This window comes from Saimiri boliviensis, chromosome X (genome assembly GCF_048565385.1).
Source record: "Saimiri boliviensis isolate mSaiBol1 chromosome X, mSaiBol1.pri, whole genome shotgun sequence".
NCBI lineage: Eukaryota > Metazoa > Chordata > Mammalia > Primates > Cebidae > Saimiri > Saimiri boliviensis.
Genome location: NC_133470.1, coordinates 116351899 through 116376412, shown reverse-complemented (window position 1 = coordinate 116376412; position 24514 = coordinate 116351899). Strand labels below are relative to the sequence as shown.

General features: G+C 45.7%; 1 protein-coding gene across 1 annotated transcript in view; it reads left to right on the top strand.

Annotated features, from left to right (window-relative positions):
• Positions 1-23816, top strand: part of SLC25A43 (solute carrier family 25 member 43) — a 50810-nt gene extending 26994 nt beyond the window's left edge. The window contains exons 4-5 of the mRNA XM_039464185.2: positions 22307-22441; positions 23129-23816. Coding sequence (XP_039320119.1) covers positions 22307-22441; positions 23129-23329 — 336 coding nt within the window. The 3' untranslated portion in view covers positions 23330-23816. The remainder of the gene's footprint in view (positions 1-22306; positions 22442-23128) is intronic.
• The last annotated feature ends 698 nt before the right edge of the window (positions 23817-24514 follow it).

Genomic DNA, 24514 nt, shown 5'->3' with positions numbered 1-24514 from the left:
TTATAATTTCTTTTTTTTTTTTTTTTTTTTTTTTTTTTGAGACAGAGTTTCACTCTTGTTACCCAGGCTGGAGTGCAATGGCGCGATCTTGGCTCACCGCAACCTCCGCCTCCTGGGTTTAGGCAATTCTCCTGCCTCAGTCTCCTGAGTAGCTGGGATTACAGGCACGCGCCACCATGCCCAGGTAATTATTTGTATTTATTTTTAGTAGAGACGGGGTTTCACCATGTTGACCAGGATGGTCTCGATCTCTTGACCTCGTGATCCACCCGCCTCGGCCTCCCAAAGTGCTGGAATTACAGGTTTGAGCCACCACGCCCGTCTATTATAATTTCTTAATCCCAGGGAAGGCTTTGCTGTCGTCACCTCCCTTGACATAGTTTACCCCCATCCTTATCCGGAACAAAAACCTCCCCAACAAACTACAGCATAGATTTACATGCATTCATTCAGATCTGGTCACTTTTACAGAAAGGAGGAGGCGCTGTGAGGAGGTGATAACAGAGCTCCAGGTTTTCTGCCTACTTCAATATTTCCTGGTTGGCATAGCATCTACTCTCAGTAGGAACAGAGCTCTATTTTCCTAACAGAATCGAATTACCTGTCCAGAAGTACAAACACTGGTAGGTTCTGAGCCTTCAGGGTAGTGGGAGAGAAGGGAGCCTTACCTTTAGTTTGTTATATTTTCAATTCCCTGCTGTCATCTTACTTTTAGGTCTGGCCCCTTTGTGAACCAACTTCTACCTAGTCGGGAAGAATTATGTTAGCAGTCAGGGGGTGGGGAAGGATGCTTTTCAAATCCAAGTGGATGTCTGGACATCCCTTAGGCAAGATGGCTTTGTATGAGCATCACTGTTAAACTGAAAGGAAAGGAAAAGTCTCCCCCATTTTTTTTCAAAAGGTATAGAGTGCCCAAAATACTTTAGAGATGGCAGTTGTTGATCTTGGAAATAAGACTTGTCCCTAGACGGAAAGCAAGGGAGGTGTGGGAGGAGCCTTCCTAACTCCACTGAGGGTAAAATCACTCTCTCCTGTTCCCCTGACCTGAGCTGGCTTATTTCCTGGAAGAGATACAGGTCTGGGAGTCAAAATGACCACCCTGTGCTAAGCAGGCTTCTTTGAACTCCAGCTAAACAGTAACAGCAGCTAAGATAGGATCTTACCACCCTCACACCCCACCTCAAAGTGGAGGTGAAGAGGGAGGTAGGGGAAAGGGAGAGAAACGTCCCGGGAAAGATCTGCTGTCAACAGGGAAGACTCACAGCTGGCTGGGAGCATTCACAGGAAGCACCAGTTTTCACTTTTTTTTCACATAGCTGTTGCTTATTTGCCTACGATGGGTGTGTTCCTCTTGAGGCTGCAATGGGCAGACTAGCTCAGTGGTTAACAGTGTAGCGTAGGCTTTGGATCCCAGCCTTGCCCCTTACTCCCTCGTGAACTTGTGCATACCATGTAACCCTTCCGAGCCTCATCTTCCTCATCTGTTTTGAGGGTAAGAATGGTGCCGACCTCATCTCCCTGCAGCAAAGACTGAATTTGTTTAGTGCAAATGCAGAGCTGGACCCATAATAAGTACTCTCAATAATGCCAAGGTGCTACGTTTATTCTTCTTCAAGCATCCCTTCAGAATCTGTGCAGAGCGTGGAAGGCCTGATTAGAACCATAAAAGCCAGTCCAGGGCCAGGCGCAGTGGCTCCCACCCTTAATCCCAGCACTTTGGGAGGCCGAGGCAGGCAGATCACTTGAGGCCAGGAGTTCCAGACCAGCATGGCTAACATGGCAAAACCTTGTCTCTATTACAAATATAAAAATTGGGCCAGGCATAGGTGGCTCACGCCTGTAATCCCAACACTTTGGGAGGCCAAGGCAGGCGAATCACGAGGTTAGGAGTTCAAGACCACCCTGGCCAACACAGTGAAACCCCATCTCTACAAACAATACAAAAAATTAGCTGGGCATAGTAGCAAGTGCCTGTAATCTCAGCTACCTGGGAGGCTGAGGCAGGAAAACTGCTTAAACCCGGGAGGTGGTGGTTGTAGTGAGCTGAGATCCTGCCACTGTACTTCAGCCTGGGCAACAGAGTGAGACTCTGTCTCAAAAAAACAAAATATATATATATATATATGTGTGTGTGTGTGTGTGTATATATATATATATATATATATATATATATATATATATATATAAATTAGCCAGGTGTGCTGGCGCACGCCTGTAGTCCCAGCTACTCGAAAGGCTGAGGCATGATAATCACCTGAACTGGTGAGGTAGAGGTTACAGTGAGCCAAGATCACACCACTGCACTCAAGCCTGGGCAACAGTAAAACACCATCTCAAAAAAAAAAAAAAAAAAAAAAAGCCAGTCCAGATGTGTTTCCGTATTTCATATTTCCTGTGATTACTGTAAACATAAAAATGAGCCAGGGTCACAGAACCTCAATAGCCCCTTGATCTGTATAGCTAATGATGAACAGGGACAGGAAGAGAGTTCGTACAGAATTTTTTGGTTTGGTTAGTGTAACAACAGGCTTTACAGAGAGGCTCCACGCGCAAGCACAACACACGTCTGTATGTTCCCAGCCTTCTGAGAACTGTCACTGCCAAATCTTTTCCTTCACCCTCCCCACCCAATCTCACCCCCAGGCAAGGCAACACTCTCAAAGTTGATACAGCAGGCAGCACATGCAGGGCCTGTGACCTGGGCCTCAGCAGCTCTGCTCACTTGCATGGCAATTGCTTTCTGCAGTCAAGCCCGGCTGCAGTTGGGTTTCCCCACCCCACCCCCACCCCCAATCACCGCACAGGAACTGGCTGTTTCTCTTCTCTCTGTCTAAGCTGAATACTAACCTACTGTGCTTTGCTTGCTTCCCCCACGGTGATCGCAGGCTTTCTGAGCAGCTAGTCAGACCCCTGGTCTGCCGCTGAAACGGGAGGCATTCACGCTGGAGGGGATCAAGGGGAGCTTGTAGGCTTGCTGTGCTGGCGGGCAGCTGCCTCCATCCACTTGTACCAATGTCCCCGAGACAGAGTCCCGGCACTTCCCAGCTGTACGAGGACAACTATTTGGGTCCCGGCTATGCCAAGAAAAACATGGGTCATGTGGTTCACAGGACAGAAAGGCCCATTTACTCCAATACGATTGGCATTTTTTTTTTGTTTGATTATTGGAGATTTGCCAAAAGACTGAAACCTCCTGCCACAACCTCCTCCCCCACATGTATGTCCTCAGATGGACACCTTAGTCATCAGGTCATGTCCTCCACATCCACAGAAGATACAGGTTGTTTCCAGATAACATGCAGAAGGTTCTGAGCTCCTTCCTGTGTGCCCCAGCTCGAAGACTCTTCTTTTCCCTATGAATTTTTTCCCTTTTCTTACTCTGTTCTCTCCTTTCTAATAAATGGACTGCACTCATATTCATAAATGAGATTAAAGAAAAATTAAGTATTCTGTCTTTTGAGTAGGTAACACATGCACATGATACAGAATCCAAAAGGTGCAACGAGTATATGTTGAAAACTAAACCTTTCTAATCTTTGTCCTTAGCCGCCCAGCTCTCCTGTGAGTCAATACTGTTGGTAGCAGTTTCTTACCTGTATCTTTTTTTTTTTTTTTTTTTTTTTTTTTAGACGGAGTTTCGCTCTTGTTACCCAGGCTGGAGTGCAATGGCGCGATCTCGGCTCACCGCAACCTCCGCCTCCTGGGTTCAGGCGATTCTCCTGCCTCAGCCTCCTGAGTAGCTGGGATTACAGGCATGCGCCACCATGCCCAGCTAATTTTTTTGTATTTTTAGTAGAGACGGGGTTTCGCCATGTTAACCAGGATGGTCTCGATCTCTTGACCTCGTGATCCACCCGCCTCGGCCTCCCAAAGTGCTGGGATTACAGGCTTGAGCCACCGCGCCCGGCCTTCTTATCTGTATCTTTCCAAAGATGGTCTATGCAAAGATCCACATAAACTTGTACATTTATGTTCTGTTTTTATGTCAGCAACAGCACACTACACACACTCTTCTGTGTCCTGTTTTTTTCCACCTGAAAATGTATCTTGGCTGGGCATGGTGGCTCACACCTGTAATCCCAGCACTTTGGAAGGCAGAGGCAGGTGGATCACTTGAGTTCAGAAGGTCAAGACCAGCCTGGCTAACATGGTGAAACCCCATCTCTACTAAAAATACAAAAATTAGCCGAGCGTGGTAGCGGGCACCTGTAATTCTAGCTACTTGGGAGGTAGAGGCGGGAGAATCGCTTGAGCCTGGGAGGTAGAGATTGAAGTGAGCCAAGATCATGCCATTGCACTCCAGCCCGGGCGACAAGAGTGAAACTCCATCTCAAAAAAAAAAAAAAAAAGAAAAAATATATATCTTGGAAATGATACCACATCTGTCCTGATAGAGCTGCCCATATTTTTCCATTTATTTATTTATTTGTTTGTTTATTTATTTATTGAGATGGAGTTTTGCTCTTGTTGCCCAGGCTGGAGTGCAATGGTGTGATCTAGGCTCACAGCAACCTCCACCTTCCGTTTTCAAGCGATTCTCCTGCCTCAGCCTCCCAAGTAGCTGGGACTACAGGCATGTGCCACCATGCCTGGCTGATTTTTTGTATTTTTGGTAGAGACGGGGTTTCTCCATGTTGGTCAGGCTGGTCTCAAACTCCCAAAGTGCTGGGATTACAGGCGTGAGCCACTGTGCCCGGCCATATTTTTCATTTATAACATGGTATTCCACAGTATGATATATTATTTATTTAACTAGTCCCCAATTGGTGGACATGTAGATTATTTCCAGTCTTCTGCTAGTACTAACAATGCTGTAACAAACCTCCTTGTAACATACATGTTTCATGCACATGCAAATAGATCTGTAGGATAAATCAGGGGTCCCCAACCCTTGGTCCATGTCCTGTTAGGAACCAGGCTGGGCCACACAGCCCAAAGTGAGTGGCCAGCAAGTGAGCATTATGGCCTGAGCCCTGCTTCCTGTCAAATCAGTGGTGGCATTAGATTCTCATAGGAGTGCAAACCCTATTGTGAACTGTGCGTGCATGGGACCTGGGTTGCACACTCCTTATGAGAATCTAATTCCTGATTATCTGAGGTGGAACAGTTTCATCCCAAAACCATTCCCCCCAAACCCCTGTCTGTGGAAAAATGGTCCTCCACGAAACAGGTCCCTGGTGCCAAAAAAGTTAGGAACCACTGGGATAAATTCCTAGGATTTTTGCTTTGGTCAAAGGGCATATGTGTTTTACATCTTGATAAATATTGTTCAGTTATTTCAGTACTCATGGAAAGATTGAACAACCAAAATATTGCCTCTGTTGGAAGACCTCTGAAGAGTTTATCACAGGAATAATCAAACACTTTGCTTTTTTTTTTTTTTTTTTTTTTTTTTCTTTTTGAGATGGAGTCTTGCTCTGTCACCCAGGCTGGAGTGCAGTGGCACAATCTCGGCTCACTACAACCTCTGCCTCCCAGGTACAAGCAATTCTCCTGCCTCAGTCTCCTAAGTAGCAGAAATTATAGATGCCTGCCACCATGCCCGGCTAACTTTTGTATTGTTTTAGTAGAGATGGGGTTTCACCATGTTAGCCAGGCCGGTCTCGAACTCCTGACCTCAGGTGATCTATCTGACTCAGCCTCCCAAAGTGCTGAGATGACAGGCGTGAGCTGCTGCACCTGGCTCAAGTGCTTTGCTTCTAAGTCTTTGTTCTTTATTTGTATCTACTGTGCATTTGTTCTTTCTTTCCTTTAATATGTATTAAGCACCTCTACTGTGCACCAGCTAAGCTTTGAGGCCAAAACCATAAACATAACAAATGTGGCTGCTGCCCCCACAGTATTTACAGTCTAGGAGATGGAGCAGATGGGGGCAGGAGTACACATGAAAGAAATAATTATACAGTCAATCATTATAAACTGTGTTAAGTGCCATGAAGGAGAAGTACAGGTTGACTGAAAGTGTTCAATAGGCTCCTGACTTTGTGTGGGGGTCTCAGAAGACTTCCCTGGGGAAATGATGTTTATCCTGATCAATAAGACAGACTTAGCGAGGCTGAGGAAATGGCAAGTTTGAAGTCCTGGAGGAAGGATGGAGCATGGATTCCGGCCAGCAGCATGGATTACAGGATCTGGAAAGGGTCTTCAAAGTCATTTTGTTTCAGTCACCTCATTTGACATGTGAGGAAACGAAAGCTCAAGGAGCTAAATGACTTGACCAGGGTTATACAGATAGAAACAAAGTCAGGCCGGGCTGCTCTGATTGTTTCAGATGATGCCAGGCTGCAGAATCCAGTGTGCTCTTCCCAGGAACTGTGGATCTAGACTAGACAGCTATGGGATAGTTGCCTGGGTTTGTGTAGGAGGAATTAAGTTCCAGTTCTTGTGACAAGCTGCCTGACATGTTTCATGTAAGATAAAGTTTGGTTGAATGGCCATTCCAATCTAGTGGGTTGGTTTGGTCTTCAGTATACTTGTTTTTCTTATAAGTTTAAATAATAACAACAATAATGGTTGTTAATTCTCTAGCACTTGCTATATGTCAAATACTGTTCTAACCAGTTTACATGTATTAAATCATTTCATTTTGACAGCAGTTCTATAAAGTAGGTGTTATTATTACCCCATTTTACAGATGAGGAAATTGAATCTCCAGAAAGTAAAGGCCCTTGCCAGCCATCACAGAGCTAGTGAGTGGCAAAGCAGGGACTTGGTCCAAACAGTCTAGCTTCAGGGCCCATGTGCTTTCTCCCCCAGGCACTCTCAGTTTCAGCAGCGGGCTGATGGACTCAGGTTTGAGCCCAGAGCTGCCTTGTGCCATGGAAGGTCCACATCAGTGGCTCTCAACCCTGGCTGCACGTCAGAATCAGCTGGGAAGCTCATGAAAAGTGCTAATGTCAGCGGGGCACAGTGGCTCATGCCTATAATCCCAGCAGTTTGGGAGGCCAAAGTGGGTGGATCACCTGGGGTCAGGAGTTCGAGACCAGCCTGACCAACATGGTGAAACCCCATCTCTACTAAAAATACAAAAATTAGCTGGGCGTGGTGGTGCATGCCTGTAATCCCAGCTACTTAGGAGGCTGAGGCAAGAGAATCACTTGAACCTGGGAGGCGGAGGTTGTGGTGAGCCGAGATGGTGCTGTTGCACTCCAGCCTGGGCAACAAGAGTAAAACTCCATCTCAAAACAAAAAAAGTGTTAATGTCCAGGCCTTACCCCAGTTCAGTTAAATTGCAATCTCTAAGGGTGGTTCCCAGTCACTAAGGATTTTTAAAAGCTTCCGTGGTCAGCCTAATGCAGCTTAGGGTTAAGATGTACTGGAATCTGGCCTTGTCATTCCTTTGCCCTTTGGGAGCAACCAGCAACCCCTACTTGCCTTTGTGTTCTGGACACCCACTTAGTAGGACGCTTGTAGAGGCACTTATTCATACCACACCACAGGCTCCTGTCTCGGGATAAAGAAGTCATGCAGTGTACGTGCTGTGGCAGCCACATCCACCAATGATGTGTAGTAACAAGTCTGTAAAAGGCTAAGAGGGTATTTTCAGTCCTGAGCGTCAGGAGACAGTGTACCTTAGTGGTGTGCAGCTTGGCTCTGAGTCAAACACACCCAGATTCAAGTTGATGTGTTGTATCATGGTCTGTAATTTTAGAGACTGGTGTTTATCCTCTCACAGACTCCATTTTGTCATCTATTTAATCAAGCTAATATGACAATACTACCTCTTTCATGAGGCTTTTGTGAGGATTAAATGAGATAGTACATAGAAAGCACTCAGTCGCCTGTAATCCCAGCACTTTGGGAGGCTCAGGTGGGCAGATCACCCGAGGTCAGGAATTTTGAGACCAGCCTGGCCAACATGGTGAAACCCCATCTCTACTAAAAATACAAAAATTAACTGGGTGTGGTGGAGGTCAGCCATAATCTCAGCTACTCAGGAGCGAGGTGGGCAGATCACCTGAGGTCAGGAGTTTGAGACCAGCCTGGCCAACATGGTGAACCCTCATCTCTAATAAAAATATAAAAATTAGCTGGGTGTGGTGGAGGTCAGCTGTAATCTCAGCTACTCAGGAGGTGAGGCAAGGCGAGGCCTTAGATCCCTCTTTGGGAACAGAAAGTATATTCTCCTTTGAGGAGGCAAGGCGCTAGGAGTAGGTGGCCATCATGTTATCCCCCGTGGGATTCCATTTTTAACTTGACCCAGATTGTCTTGGGCTCCCTTTGCTTTCAGGGGACTGCTTCCCTGGGCCAGGCTGGGTAGCACTTCCTGCCCTCAGGCATGAATACAGACGGGCCAAAATGGTTATCCACTCAAGGCCAAAGCCTGCCCTGAGCCCAGGCACACGTGAGTCCCTCAACAATCTCTTCCTCAGCCAGCACAGGGAAATCCAGACTCAGGGTTCCAGAAATCCCCCATTCCCAAACCAAACCAATCATGGATCTTCACTTTAAGGGGTAGAATCAGCCTTTCGAGTTACAAGCCCCTGGAAAGGGAAGCAGGTCCCTATACAATCAGCCTTCCTCCTCTCTCTTCTTGAAACAGGAAGAAGGGCTGAACAGTCCCTCTTCCCCACTCCTGGCTGTCTGAGTGGGCACTTGTCTGGCTGCTGGCCAGCAGTGAAGGGCCACTTAGAGAAGTGACATGGCCTGGAGGAGATTCGGGGTACCTTTCCTCAGTGAGCTTTGATAGGATCCAAAAACAGCCTTACATCAAGAATATTTGTGGTCGAGGTGGGTGTGGGAAAGGCTGGAGAAGAGTTAGGTTTGTGCTTTGTAATCTTGGCATGGCTCTGCTGAAAGCTGCTAACTGGTAACAGGGTGGATCATGGTGAGGGCTAGGGATAAGGTCAGGGAACTCTTAAGCTCTGTCCCTGCCCTCTGTTCCTCTTCTCCTTTGGGAGCAGTTCTCTGACCTGCTACCAAACACAAGGGCAAGCTGTGTCTCAGGAAGGCAGCTCCTGTGTGTGCCTGGGTATGGTTAAGGCGTGGCCCAGAAGGCTTCCCTGGTACTGTCAGTCCGGGCAAAGCCCAGAACATCTGAGTGCATCTCTAACTTCCAGCAGCAACAGGTTGCTCAGAGTTCGAGTGTGGTGAAACAGGGTGTATTCTTTTCCACATTCTGTGTCATCTAGTCGTGCAGGTAGGGAAAAGTTGGTCTAATTGAAGATTGTACAGTTCCTAGTGGCAAGTGCCAAGGGGTTATGATACGGGTTTCTTGGGTCTGATGTAGTGTGAATAAATGGTTGCAGCTCTTAGCCCTTTTTTGATCAATGAAGCACATTTTTATTAATATTTTCTTATGTTAAAGGAGGAACCGTAACTCTCTATAGCTGTACATATAACACTTTTCTCCTAAAGAGGAATCAGTCAGTGCTCCTATGTTTTTAATTTCTTTGTCAAAGCAAGTAAATACTTTAGAATTTTTAAATGTATAAATAAAGTGAATAAACTTGAGTGTTCTGCAAACACACACACACACACACACACACACACACACACACACACACACGTGCCTCGGCCTCATCCAATCAGTCAGTGAAGGCCTTAAAAGAAAAGACAGCTGTTTACTCACATAAGCCACCCCGCCCTGCCCCTGGCCCCGCCCCGCCTTGCCTCCCTACTTTTTCTAGCCAGCACCCCCAAAGCAGTGGCTTCTCACAGGAAAGGACAAGTGGGGAACACAGCTGAGATGACTCTTGATGACAAGATGCTGCAGCTGGCCTGCTGTAAAGTTGTGGATGTGTATCCAGAATGCCTGATGGCCTGTGGGGGTCCTTACCAAGGAGATGCTGGCTTGACCCAGGCCTCATTTCCCTAGGAGCAGCAAGAGCTGAGGCACAGGGACTCCCCATCCCCTTCTGGCCAGCAAGCTGCTCCTATGATGTCACCCTCTGTCCACCATGACAAGGACAGACACATTGTGCAGAAGACTCTGGGCCACAGCAGTGCCCCATCTCCAGCAGGAGGCAAAACCAAGGCGGGAGAAGCAGGAGAGCAAGGAGACAGATACTCCGAAGCTCTCTCCATCTTCCTCCCCAAATGCTAGGCGACAGGAAGGACGGGGACAATGCAAAGTAAATGTGTGCTGTGACACCCATGTGTGACACAAGCCAAAAATTCTAAGTGGATTCACGAGCTACGCCACCCAGCCTCAAGTCCTCCCTCTACAGCTGTCCGAGGTCACAGAGCCCGGATTGGTCTCTGACATTGCACCGAAAGCTGCTGTCCCCTCACACGGTGTCTGCACTCTTGCTGAGCAGGGGAGGCTGCCCTGCGTCCCCATTCTGGACAAGCCAGCAACCACCCGCCCAGTGCTGAGAGCTGCATGCAGGTTTCCTGAGCACCCTCTGTGTAATCACTTTCCAGAGCTTAGAGCCCCAATGAAAGTGGGGGTGGGGGCAGCACGGTCCCAACAAGCCCCAGGCACACTCCTCTGTGTCTTCCACCCAAGTGCCCATTTGGTAGGCACGCTGCCCTGACTGGACGCTGAAGCCCAGCCTGCCACGACTGGCCACACCACTGAAACGACCAAGATGTCCTCTAGTCCCTCAGCCTGGAGCAGCAGATGAGATGCTGAAGAGTTAGTGGGGGAAAGAAGAGGAACCCTGGCTTGCTGTGAGGTGCAGGGGGCAAGGCAGGGCAAGGGCGAGGGCAAGGCGAGGCGACTCATGTTTTGAGTCAAGTGGGTAGTTGATTACATGATCCTGTGGTTCAGAGGAGAGATACAGATAGAAATCATCAAGCAGAGGAGAACAGAAAGAAGGCCAGCACAGTTGAAGGGTTTTGTGACTTTGCTCCGCATTGCAGCCAAGTACCCTTCCAAACTCATCAGATGCTATTGCTTTGCTAACAGCGACCCAAGATAAAGTTGAAAAGGTGGGCAGATCAGGCATGGTGGTGCATGCCTGTGGTCCCGGCTACTAGGAAGGCTGAGGAGAGAGGATCACTTGAGCCCGAGAGTTCTGGGCTGTACAACACTGCATCTGATTAGCTCTCAGATGTCCATATTCAATTCATTATCACTATGGTGACCTCCTGGGGGCAGGAGACCACTAGGTTGCCAAAGGTGGGGTGAACTGGCCCAGATTGGAAACCTAGCAGATCAAAAACTCCCGTGCTGATCAGTAATGGGACTGCACCTGTGAATAGCCCGTGTTGCTCACTCCAGCCTGGGCAACATAGTGACACCACATCTCTGTTAAAAAAAAAAAAAAAAAAAAAAAAATGTTGTTTTTTTTTTTTTTTTGAGACAGAGTCTCGCTGCAGTGACCAGGCTGGAGTGCAATGGTGTGATCTCGGCTCACTGCAACCTCCTCTTCCCAGGTTTAAGCAATTCTCCTGCCTCAGCCCCCCCAAGTAGCTGGGACTACAGGCATGTGCCACCACACCTGGCTAATGTTTGTATCTTTAGTAGAGACGGGGTTTCACCATATTAGCCAGGCTAGTCTCGAACTCCCAACCTCAAGTGATCCGCCCCCCTCAGCCTCCCAAAGTGCTGGGATTACAGGCATGAACCACCCCACTGCACCCGACCTAAAACATATTTAAATTTTTTTTAAAAAAGAGAAAAGTAGGTGGGCAGAGCAGATCATATAAGACTTTATAGCCTACAAATAGCATGCTGGAGCTACTTCCTACTGGCTCAGAAGAACTGACTGTTACATTTCAGGAAATCTGGGAGCTGGTTGACTTCACATTTGGTAGCCTGATATCAGCCATAGTGGAAGGACTGACACTGTTGAAATTGGTAAATGCTACAACTCAGACCTTTTTTTTTCTCCTAGAGAACCAGTTGTTAAACTTTACCACCATATTAGTACTATGGCTTGTAGGCTCCAGTAAGAAATTTAGATTTCATTCTAAGTGTGATATAAAGTCATTAAAATGTTTTAAGCAGGTGAGCAAAAAAAAAAAAAAAAATCTGATTTTAAAAAATCACTATATGTGGCTGGGCACAGTGGCTCATGCCTGTAATCCCAACACTTTGGGAGACCAAGGCAGGCAGATCACCTGAGGTCAGGAATTCGGGACCAGCTGGGCAACATGGTGAAACCCTGTCTCTACTAAAATACAAAAAATTACAGGGCGTGGTGGTGCGTGCCTGCAATCCCAGCTACTCAGGAGACTGAGGCAGGAGAATCACTTGAACCCAGGAGGTGGAGGTTGCAGTGAACTGAGATTGCACCACTGTACTGCAGCCTGGGTAACAGAGCAAGACTCCATCTCAAAAAAAATAATCACTGTACAAGAATGGACTTTCAGTGGGAGAAGGCAGGATTGCTAAGGAAAGTGCTACAGTGATCCACATGAATACTGATGCCTTGGCAGTGCAGGTAGAGTGAAGTCCAGAAATTAAGGAAGATAGTCAAGGTCCTAAGACTGGATATAGATGGCCCTTGATTAATCACAAGTTGTTTGTAATTGACCTGTTATATAATTCGTGTTACCTAGTGTCTTTTTGTTTTAGTTCTGGGGAGCACCAGATTACAGAATGATTACCTTGACTCATAACTTGGGGCTTTTTACAATTCTTACCAGAAACTGGCAGGTGATAAATCAATCACCTCATTTGGTAGGAAAATAAGGAGGTTACTTTCCAGCATAAACATAATTTCCTCTTTTCAGTATTTCAGTCTTACATTAGCAGGAGGAACTTAAAGTCTTGTGATTAGGCCGTTTCTTTGTAAGGGAAAAGGAGGCTTACTATCCCTTTGGTAACAGTTCTTTACTGATAGGGTAAGAAGGGAAGGTTGAGTTCGAACAATGCTAAAGGAAACACTTTAAAGTAAGACATCCACCGAAGAGCCCTAGCCATTTTGCCTACTGTAAGGAAGCTGGGAGACTTCCCTTGTCCATTTCATGTTCTATTTCTCACAATCATCTGTGTTTGCCTGTCATTGCACCTTAAAGAGAAGGCCTAACTCCAAAGTTTCACCCTTTAACTTGATGGAGAACTCTATTTTTATTTTTATTTTTATTTTTATTTTTATTTTTATTTTTATTTTTTGAGACAGAGTCTTGCCCTATTGCCCAGGCTGGAGTGCAGCGGTGTAATCTTGGCTCACTGCAGCTTCAATCTCCTGGGCTCATTCGATCCTCCTGCCTCAGGAGCTACTCCCTCCTGAGTAGCTGGGACTACAGGTACATGCCACCGTGGCTGGCTAATTTTTTTTTCTTTTATAGAAATGAGGTCTCATCATGTTGCCCAGGCTGGTCTTGAATTCCTGGGATCAAGAGATCTTCCAGCCTCAGCCTCCCAAAGTGCTGGGATTACAGGCATGAGCCACCATGCCCAGCCATGCTATATTTTTAAAGCATAGAATATTGATCCTTTGAGCTGGATTAATATGGAAAGATATAACAATCCAATAAAAAATAAAGAATTGTGAAACCTCATCAATTTTTATGCCACTAACCTAAAATTCTAATAACCCAGGGCTTAGTTAGCAAATTAGTCATATAAATGGCATAATTATAGGGATATTTAAACTCTTTACCAAAAGAAGCTGCTTTTAAAGCCTGCTGAAATACCTATTTATTACTAATAATGGCTAACATTATTGACACTTATAATGTTGCTGGCACTCTTTGTTGTATCATTTAATTTTCACAGCAACTCTAAGAGCTAGGTATTATCACTCCCCTTTTTGAAATAAGGAAATTGAAGCTCAGAGAAGTTAAGGAGGTTGCTGTGCGAGGTGGCTCATGCCTGTAATCCCAGCACTTTGGGAGACTGAGACAGGTGGATCACTTGAGGTCAGGAGTTCGAGACTAGCCTGGCCAACATGGCAAAACCCCGTCTCTACTAAAAATACAAAAATTAGCCAGGCGTGGTGATGTGTGCCTGTAACCCCAGCTACTCAGGAGGCTGAGGAATAAGAATCAGTTGGAGGCAGAGGTTGCAGTGAGCCAAGATCATGCCACTGCACTCCAGCCTGGGTGAGAGAGTAAGACTCTGTCTCAAAAACAAAAGTTAAGGAACTTGCTTATGATCAAATAGAGACAAGGGTTCCAATCCAGGTCTGCGTGATGGTAAAGCCCACATACAGAACATTCATGCTCTGTCTTGCCTTCCACAGATCACTCAGCCATGCATGTAAGTAAGGGCTGAAAGTGTCTTTATTAGGTTGCCCTTCGTTAATCTAGTTCCAGTCATATATAATAAAATGGAATGTCTTTCCAAATTTTCATAATTTAGATTTCATTCATTGAGGCTGACTCCTCCCACCCCCATACATTCCCGCATTTGGAATCAGTGACCTTTTACTATATTGTTGTATTGAATGTCCTTATAGTTGGGGGTCATGAGAGAAGCTAAAGTCTAACTTGGACAAGATAATGACTGGCATTGCCAGGGTTGTGCAGCAACAGTAATGGGGTGGGGTGTCCTGCAAGGGCATGAGTTAGGTGGCTGTCAGGTGCAGCATAAGTTGTAGTGTGAAGCCTTGGAGCCTAGAGGCCAAGGTCAGAGTCACCAGGAGGCAGGATCCTGGAGTGCAGATTGCCCTGGCCCAGTAGGCGGAGCATCTGGCTTCTAGGCCTGCCTCTGCTACGCACCAGCTGGGGGCTTTGGTTAAGTTGCTCTGCTTCTCCAGGTAGGTTTTCATTTGTAAAATGAATAATTGGACAGAAAGATCTTAGGATCCCTTTCAGATTTGGGTCTCTGGTTTAGGGAGCTGCATTATTGGAGCCTAAAGTAATCAAGGCCTTGGAGATCTAGTCATCAGAAGGAGAGCAAGAAAGAGCCAGCTTTCATGGTCAGGGGCAACAAAGAGGTGGCTCACGCCTGTAATCCCGGCACTTTGGGAGGCCAAGGCAGGAGGATCACCCACCTGAGGTCAGGAGTTTGAGACCAGCCTGACCAACATGGCAAAACCCCATCTCTACTAAAAGTACAAAAATTATCTGGGTGTGGTAGCGTGTACCTGCAATACCAGCTACTCTGGAGGCTGAGGCAAGAGAATTGCTTGAACCTGGGAGGCAGAGGTTGCAGTGAGCCGAGATCACACCACTGCTCTCTAGCCTGAGTGACAAGAGTGATACTCCATCTCAAAAAAAAAAAAAAAAAAAAAAAAAGAGTCCAGAAAGCCTGATTTGAATCAGTAAAATCTAGTTTTCACACTGCTTCTCTGATTGTAATTCATTCTTCTACCGATTTTTAAGCAGAGTAGAAGAGAGAAAAGCTAAGTAAAACGTGGTCCTAGGCATCACAGATCTCATAATCTCCTGAGGGAAAGAGACAGAAAACAACTAACTAGAATATAAAACAGAATAAAATCTGTTCGTTACCTGCTGTCTGACCTTGGTCAAATCACTTAACCTGTCCCTGAGCCTCAGTTTCCTCAACTGTAACAGACACATAGGCAGTCAATAAATGTCAGTATTGGTATGGCAGTAGTAATATGGAATACATGTGTGATATTTTGTACTATGCCATTACATCTTAGTAAAATAGAACCATCAAAGTGTCTTGTGAAGAGAGAAATGAAATGAATTTTGGTATTTGTTTTCTGCAAAGATTCTACATTACACTGTATGTCTTGACCTCTCATTTTTATAACTCATGCATAAAATTATATGAAAATGCTTTAAAATTTCCAGCCCACTCTTATACTGAGAATTTTATGTACTCACTCATTCAGTAAACCATTCATTGAGCACCGATCATGTGTCAGCTGCTGGTTAAGGCACTAGAGATACAGAAATTAACAAGACCTAGTCCTCACAGAGTTCACAGCACACTAGCAGAAGCAGATATGTAAATTGAACATGATTACAATACAATTGTGAAAGAAGCCGCTTTGAAAGAGTTGTCTATATTAACCATCTCCAATCTTTCTCTTCCCATTCTCTCTCTCTCTCTCTCTTTTTTTTTTTTTGTTTTTTTTTTTGAGACAGAATGTCACTCTGTTGCTCAGGCTGGAGTGCAGTGGTGCAATCTCAGCTCACTGCAACCTCCACCTCCCCAGTTCTTATGCCTCAGCCTCCTAAGTAGCTGGGATAACAGGTGTCCACCACCATGCCTGGCTAATTTTTGATATTTGTATTTTTAGGCAATATGGGGTTTCACCATGTTGGCCAGGCTGATCTCAAACTCCTAACTTCAGGTGATCCACTTGCCTTGGCCTCCCAAAGTGCTAGAATTACAGGTGTGAGCCACCGTTCCCAACCCCACTTCTCTCTTTCTTCTCTCTCTCTCTTTTTTTTTTTCTTTGAGTCAATCTCTCTCTGTCACCCAGGCTGGAGTGCAGTGGGGTGATCTCAGCTCACTGCAACCTCCACTTCCTGGGTTCAAGCAGTTCTCCTGCCTCAGCCTCCCAAGTAGCAGGGATTATAGGCGTCCACCACCATGCCTGGCTAATTTTTGTATTTTTAGTAGAGACGGGGTTTTACCATATTGGCCAGGCTGGTCTCAAACTCCTGACCTGAAGTGATCCACCTGCCTCGTCCTCCCAAAGTACTGGGATTACAGGCGTGAGCCACCGTGCCCAGCCCCATTCTCTCTTAAATCTTCCAGTTAGACATTTGCTCCACCACCCAGTAAACTTCTCTTTTATTTTTTGAGACAGGGACTCACTCTATCACCAGGCTGGAGTACAGTGGCACAATCATGGCTCACTGCAGCCCCAACCTTGAGGGCTCAAGCAAGCCTCCCACCTCAGCCCCCCAAGTAACTGGGACTACAGGTGTGCACCACCACACCCAGCTAATTTATATATTTTCTGCAGAGATAGGAGTCCCACTATGTTGCTCAGGCTGGTCTTGAACTCCTGGGCTCAAGCAATCCTCCCACCACGGCCTCCCAAAGTGCTGGGATTGCACATGTGAACCACCACACCCAGGCAAAACTTCTTTTTATGATAACTGGTGACTTCCATGTGTCTAGATTCAGTGGTCAATTCTGAGTCCTCATCTTACTGGGCCCTCAGCAGCACCCTCCTCCTTGACATAACACCTTCACTCAGCTTCCTGGATGCCACACTTTCCTTTTCCTTCTTCACCGACTACTCCTGCTCAGTCTTTGCTGGGCCTCCTATTTCCTTGACCTCTACATGTGGAAGTATCCCCAGGCTCAAGCCCTAAGTGATCTCATCTGGTCTCCTGGCTTTAAATACCATCTGTGTACTGACGACTCCCAAATTATGTCTCCAGCCCTGACCTCTCCCCTCAACTCCAGACTTCTGTAGCCAACTCCCCATCTCCATTTGAATGGCTAACAGGCATTGCACAGTTGAACTCCTGATGCTTCCACCCACCCTCAAAAAACAAACAAAAACAAAAAGCCAACCTGCTTCTCCCATAGCATTCCACATCTCAGTTAATGGCACTTCTGTCTATCCTGTTGCTCAGACCAGAAACATTAGAGCCATCCTTTAACTTCTTACATAGGATGACAAAAGAAAAACAAAACAAAAAATTTTAAATAAAGCCATCCTTGACTCCCCTCTCACACCCTCATCCAGTCCATCAGCCAATCCTGTTGACTCCACCTTCAGAATATATCAAGTCTGACCAGTGCTCACCACTTCACCAGTAGCATCCCAGTCTAAGCTACCATCATCTCTTGCCTAAATTACTCTAGTAATCTCCTAACCAGTCTCCATCCTACTTTTCCCTCCATCCTTGAGTCTTTTTCAACACAGCAGCCAAAGTGATCATGTGAAAATATAAATTAGGTCATGCTACTCTTCTGTTCATAACTCCCCCACCCCCACCAGCAACCTGTCTTCTCACTCAGTAAAAGCCAAAATGCAGGTCGGGCATGGTGGCTCATGCCTATAATCCCAACACTTTGGGAGGCTGAGGCAGGTGGATCACCTGATGTCAGGAGTTCGAGACCAGCCTGGTCAACATGGTGAAACACCATCTCTACTAAAAATACAAAAATTAGCCAGGCATAGTGGCACACTCCTGTAATTCCAGGTACTCAGGAGGCTGAGGCAGGAGAATTGCTTGAACCTGGGAGGCAGAGGTTGCAGTAAGCCAAGATTGTGCCATTGCACTCCAGCCTAGGCGACAAGAGCAAAACTCCATCTCAAAAAAAAAAAAAAAAAAAAAAGCCAAAACGTTTACTGTGTGGCCTACCAGCCTTATACAATCTGGCCACCATTTACTTTCTGAAATCATATCCCATTACTCTCTATTTTGTTCATTCCATTGCCACCTCATTAGCCTCCTCATTGCCTCTCTAACACCCCAGACATGCTCTTGTCTCCCGGCCTTTGAAGATACCTGTACAACTCACTTCCTCACTTCCTTCAGATCTCCACTCAAAAGTTATCTTCTTGGTGAGGTCTTCTCTGATTACCCTAATAAACACTTCCGCATCCTCCAGACACTCCCTATATGTTTCCCCTGCTTTTATTTTATCCAGAGCACTCACCTCCTCTTAGTATTTGGCATTATTTGCTTATATATTTTCTTTCTTTCTCTACTCTTCCCCTGCAATTAGATTTTCAGCTTTATAGGAACAGGGACTTTTGTCTGTTTGGTTCACTGATGTATCCTGAGTGTCTAGCATATACGAAGTCTCAATAAATATGCAAATAAATGAATAGTCTTTAGAGGGGATAATGGGAGTACAAAAAAGAGCGGGCCAGGTGCAATGGCTCATGCTTGTAATCCCAGCACTTTGGGAGGCCCAGGCAGGTGGATCACGAGGTCGGGAGACCATCCTGACCAAAATGGTGAAACCCCATCTCTACTAAAAATAACAAAAATTAGCTGCACATGGTGGCGGGCACCTGTAATCCTAGCTACTCAGGAGGCTGAGGCAGGAGAATCGCTTGAACTTGGGAGGCAGAGGTTGCAGTGAGCAGAGATCATGCCACTGCACTCCAGCCCGGGTGACAGAGTGAGACTTTATCTCAAAAACAAAAAGAGTGAAGGATTGCAGTCAGTATGATTGGGGTGAGTGACACTTTTCATGCTGGAAAAGTTGTCATGAAGGGCCTTACATATTCTAAGGAGCTTAGATTTTATCCTATAGGTGGTAAAAAGTCAACAAAGGAGTCAGTGGTCTGAATTGGAATCTTAGAAATGTGTTCTGACTGTAGTATAAAGAATGAAGCCGGGCACAGTGACTCACACCTGTAATCCTAGCACTTCGGGACGCCGAGGTGGGTGGATCACCTGAGGTCAGGAGTTTGAGACCAGCCTGGCCAACACAGGGAAACCCCATCTCTACTGAAAATACAAAAATTAGGTGGGTATGGTGGCGTGCACCTATAATCCCAGCTACTCAGGAGGCTGAGGCAGAAGAATCGCTTGAACCCAGTAGGCAGATGTTGCAGTGAGTTGAGATCGTGCCCCTGCACTCTAGCCTGAATGACAGTGAGACTCCATCTTAAAAAAAAAAAAAAGAAAAAATGGAGAATTGGAGGCTGGATGTGGTGGCTCACACCTGTAATCCTAGCATTTTGGAAGCCTGAGGTAGGAGGATATATGAGCCCAGGAGTTCGAGACCAGCCTGGGTAACATAGGGAAACCCTGTCTCTATTAAAAACACACACACACAAACACACACACACACACACACACACACACAAAATCAGCTGGGCATGGTGGCACATGCCTGTAGTCCCAGCTACCTGGGAGGCTGAGGTAGGAGGATCACCTGAGCCCAGGAGGTTGAGGCTGCAGTGAGGCATGATTGCACTCCAGCTTGGGCAACGGAGTGAGATTCCATCTCAAAAAAATAAATAAATAAATAAATAAATAAATAAATAAATAAATAAATAAAAGAATTGAAAATGACAATAGTGGGTCCAAGAGACCAGTAACAGACTGCTGCAGTGATGCACACATGAGATGGTGATAGCCTGAACTAACAATGCCACACGGGATAGAGAAGAGGGGCTGGATTTGAGAAATGCTCTATTTAGAAGATAGGACTGATAGGACTTGATGATTGCTTGGATGGGGCAGTGAGGGTGAGCAAACGAAGAAATCCCAGGTTTCGGGCTTGGGGTAGCTGGTTGAACAGTAAGGCCATTCATCACTGAGATAAGAAGTACAGAAGAAAGAATAAATCTGACATTGTCAAGGAGAAAGGCAACAGTGGGTTCTAGGTTTGTCGAGTTTTGAGTACTTGTGAACTATACAGGCAGAGCTGCCCAGTAGGCAGTTGGGTGCTTGGTTTTGGAGGTCAATGGGAGGTCAGAGCCAAAGATAAAGATTTGGGAGCCATCTGCCTGTAGGAGTGTTAAAGCAAAAGCTATGGTAGAATTTTGTAGAAAGGGCATATAAATTGAGAAGGACCAAAAGAGTTGCTGGTTACCAGTGCCAAATATTGCCCCCTTAAAAATCCAGTAATAACCGGGCTCAGTGACTCACGCCTGTAATGTTAGCACTTCAGGAGGCTGAGGTGGGTGGATCACTAGGTCAGGAGTTTGGGACCGTCCTGGTTAATATGGTGAAACCCTGTCTCTACTAAAAATACAAAAATTAGCCAGGCGTGGTGGCACATGCCTGTAGTCGCAGCTACTCGGAGGGGGCTGAGCCAGAAGAATCACTTGAACTCAGGAGGTGGAGGTTGCAGTGAGCCAAGATTGCGCCACTGCACTCTAACCTGGGACACAGAGCAAGACACCATCCCAAAACAAAAAAAAAAAATCCAGTAATGATATAACCAAAAAGAGCCACTGGATTTGGCAACCAGGAGGTTGATTTCATTTATTCAAATGTTGATTAAATATCTACTATGTGTTAAGGATACTAAGGATACAGTGAATAGAACAGATCAAAAAAATCCCTCCTCCCATGTAGCTGAAATTCTAGTTGCAAGGAGGGAGCAGACAAATAAAGGAAATAAATAAGTAAATTATATCAAGTGTTAAAAGGCAGTGAATGCTCTGAAGGTTAGGTAAGCTGCCTCGGGTCACATGGCCAAGTAAGTGCAGAAACCAGGACTAGAAACGAACCTGCTCAACTCCAGAGTTGTGCTCTTCTTACTGTTGTACCACACCTCCTCTCCCACTTCAAAAATCTTGGTTCTATTGCCACAGAGTGCCATATAGCCCCAGCTAAACATATCAGAAACAAACCAGAGTACGTGCAGTTTAATCTAAACTCGACGCCATTTCTGAAAGCCAGCTATGCAGGGACATCCCCAGACAAGTAGTACCAGTTTTATATGCAGATGGTATATTGAAAAGTCACTTCATCTGATCATAAAATTACTTTTCTAAGAGGATGACTGGGTACAGTGGCTCACACCTATCATCTCAGCACTTTCAGAGGCCAAGGTGGGTGGATCACTTGAGGCCAGGAGTTTGAGACCAGCCTGGCCAACATAGTGAAACCCCGTCACTACTAAAAATAGAAAAATTAGCCGGGTGTGGTGGTATGCACCTGTAGTCCCAGCTACTCAGGAGGCTGTGATAGGAGAATCGCTTGAACTCAGGAGGTAGAGGTTGCCGTGAGCCGAGATCATGCCACTGCACTCCAGCCTGGGCAACAGAGTGAGGCTCTGTCTCAAAAATAATAATAATAAAGGATAAAACATTCCTTTCAGAGATGGAGCATTTGGGTAATAACAGGGTTTGGTCAGGATGGCTCTGAAGGTGGTGATGATGTCCATGGGATAGCCAAAGTGGTATAAAGGTGATGATCACTGAAGCCGAGGGCCAGAAACTGGTCATAGGCTGGGTCATCTTTATAGATGCCAAAGTTACCTAAGATGATGGTGAGGCTCAGAGAGGGTGAGCTACCAGGTGTCACAGTCTTCAATGAATGTGGAAGAGTGGCCAGATTAGGAGATAATAGCAGGACAAGGAGTATGGTTCAGTGACATCAGCCCCAGCTAAGTGCTTCTGTCATCAGAGTCAAGGAGGAAGGGTCTGGGAACAGCAATAGAGTGTGAGAAGAATGCCACCTATGCTGTCACATCTGTGATGTGGAGAAATGAACAGCCTCTGCTTGGGAGCTTCACAGAGGAAGTACCAGTAAAGACAAGGAAACAGGAGACTACTGTAAAAAGGCTAAGGGCATGGGAGTATGTTTATCATGTCCAGAAGGCATAGGTTGGGAGGGACTTTAAGTATGAAATTGAGTCTGTCCCAAATGTCTGCTTCCTTCCAGGCAAAATAAACCACAAATATGTGCACAGGGTATCATGATTGTATTGCATGTTAATATCCATTCTAAGCCCACAGAACAAGAAGAACCCCACGGCAGCCATTCTTTGCTATCATCTTGGCCAGGAGCACAACATCTAGAGTGCAGACTTGAAACCCTGGCTTCTTCCACTAGGACATTTATTTCCTGGTGTTTCAATCATCTCATCCCAGCTTCTGTTTCCTGCCAGGCTCAGAGCCCCTACCTCCCACACAGTGGAGGAGTAGATGTCCATTTCTCAGGAGCAGTGGACTGCTTCCGGCAGATAGTGAAGGCCCAAGGGGTCCTGGGGCTCTGGAATGGATTAACAGCCAATTTACTGAAGGTAAGAAGAGCTACCGGTCTCTGCTGCTCCTCTGCCTCTTCCAATTCTACCCTCTTCTTTTGTCATCCCCCATCACAGTTAGCTTGGAAAACCCCTTCTAGCACTAACGGGTAGCACAAGGCCAATGAATGCACACTGTCAGCTCTTTAGAGAGGGGAACATGTGTAATGGTGGAGTATCTTATACCACATTCCAGAGGAGCTGAGCATTTAGTGCAGAAATTCCTAATGTGGAGGTTCATGGGCCCCTAAGGGGAACCTAACCCCTCATCCTAAAATTCTATGCAAAAATGTATGTGTATATGCGTATGTGCATCATATTCCCAAAGAACTCCATGACCAAAAAAAAAAAAAAAAATGGTTAAGTACTCTGGACTAACCTTGCACTAGCTGGCATGTAAATGATTCCAGTCAAGGCCAGCATATCGTGGCAGGCAGTATTAGATCGTCTGCGTGCATATGACCCAGATCCAGTACCTCCCAGGCAGGGCATCCCCTTCAATCACTGTCATTCCTCTACCAACCCACACTGGACCAGCTTTCCTTTTGCCATCTTCTCTGATTCCAAAAACAGTTGCCATTTGTATTGCCACTGCCATTATCTCACTTTACCCTAATCCAAGTTGACTGCAGACACATTGTTTTCTTTTTAAGAATTTAACTTGATTTTCATTTTCTGTTTTAACAGATAGTTCCATATTTTGGAATTATGTTTAGCACTTTTGAGTTCTGCAAGAGAATCTGTCTTTATCAAAATGGTTACATTCTGTCTCCACTGAGCTATAAATTGACCCCAGGAGTCGATCAGAGTTTGCAGCCCCAGGAATTACGAGAATTAAAGAAGTTCTTCAAAATGAGAAAACTGAAGTCTAAAAAACCAACTCTATAAAATGGAATGGAACTAGAAGTGCACTGACGGTGTGTTGCAATCACAGATAACTGCAGCCTCCTAACCGGGCACCTAAGGAGGGAGGAGAAGCTGCTGCTGTCTGCTGCTCTGGGATATGAGACAGTATTGTCATGCACCACCTCAAATCTCCACACTGATGTCCCCATGAACTCCTGCACCATGAGAAGGTTTCCCAACATGAGTGTGTCATGATGGCATTCCATGAGATTTTGTAATCAGAGTCTAGCAGTGATAAAATGTACAATTTATGCTCTGAATAGAAACATAACACCAAAGAAAGGGCATTGTCCTAACATCTCAAAGCAACATGTAATTGACGTGGCTGAGTGGATGCCACATTGTGAGCAGAGCCACCGGGTCACTTGTACTTAATGCAAAGCTTGCACAAACCAACATCAGCCTAGTTTTGTTTAGTTTGACCTGAGACTTCCCAATACAATCTGTTGTTTTGTTTTATTTTTAGAGACAGGTTCTTGCTCTGTCATGCAGGCTGGAGTACACCGACACAATAATAGCTCACTGCAGCCTCCAACTCCTGGGCTCAAGATAACCTCCTGCTTCAGCCTCCCAAGAGTTGAGACCATAGGTGCGCACCACCACACCTAATTTTTTTTTTGGTGGGAGTAGGGGGGTCTTGCTATGTTGCCCAAGCTGGTCTTGAACTCCTGGGCTCATGCAATCCTCCTGCCTTGGCCTCGCAAAGCACTGGGATTACAGGTGTGAGTCACTGCACCCGGCCTCAATACAATCTTTCTTGAACTCGAATTTTTGCTGACTTCTGAGTGTACACACCACTCAGTGATGTGTATCACAATAGTGATAGCTTTTAAATGTTCGATATTTTTATTTAGTTTCATCAGAAACTAAATAAAATTTTAATATTTAGTTTCATTAGAAACTAAATAAAAATATCGAACATTTAAAAGCTATCACTATTGTAGTAGAATCATCCTCCTTTTTTGAAATTTGAAGCATCCCAGGCTTAAAATCTTGTTTCAGGAAGACAGTTTATACCATGACGGCTTAATTATGCCCCCAAAGACCTTCTTCTGATTGAAGTCATGTACAGTTCAGTGGCCTGAATTCTCTGCCTTTTTAACTTGCTTTGCAAGCCTACCCTGAAAATAAATTCTTTAGTCAAGTTACTCTCAAAGATGTCCCAGT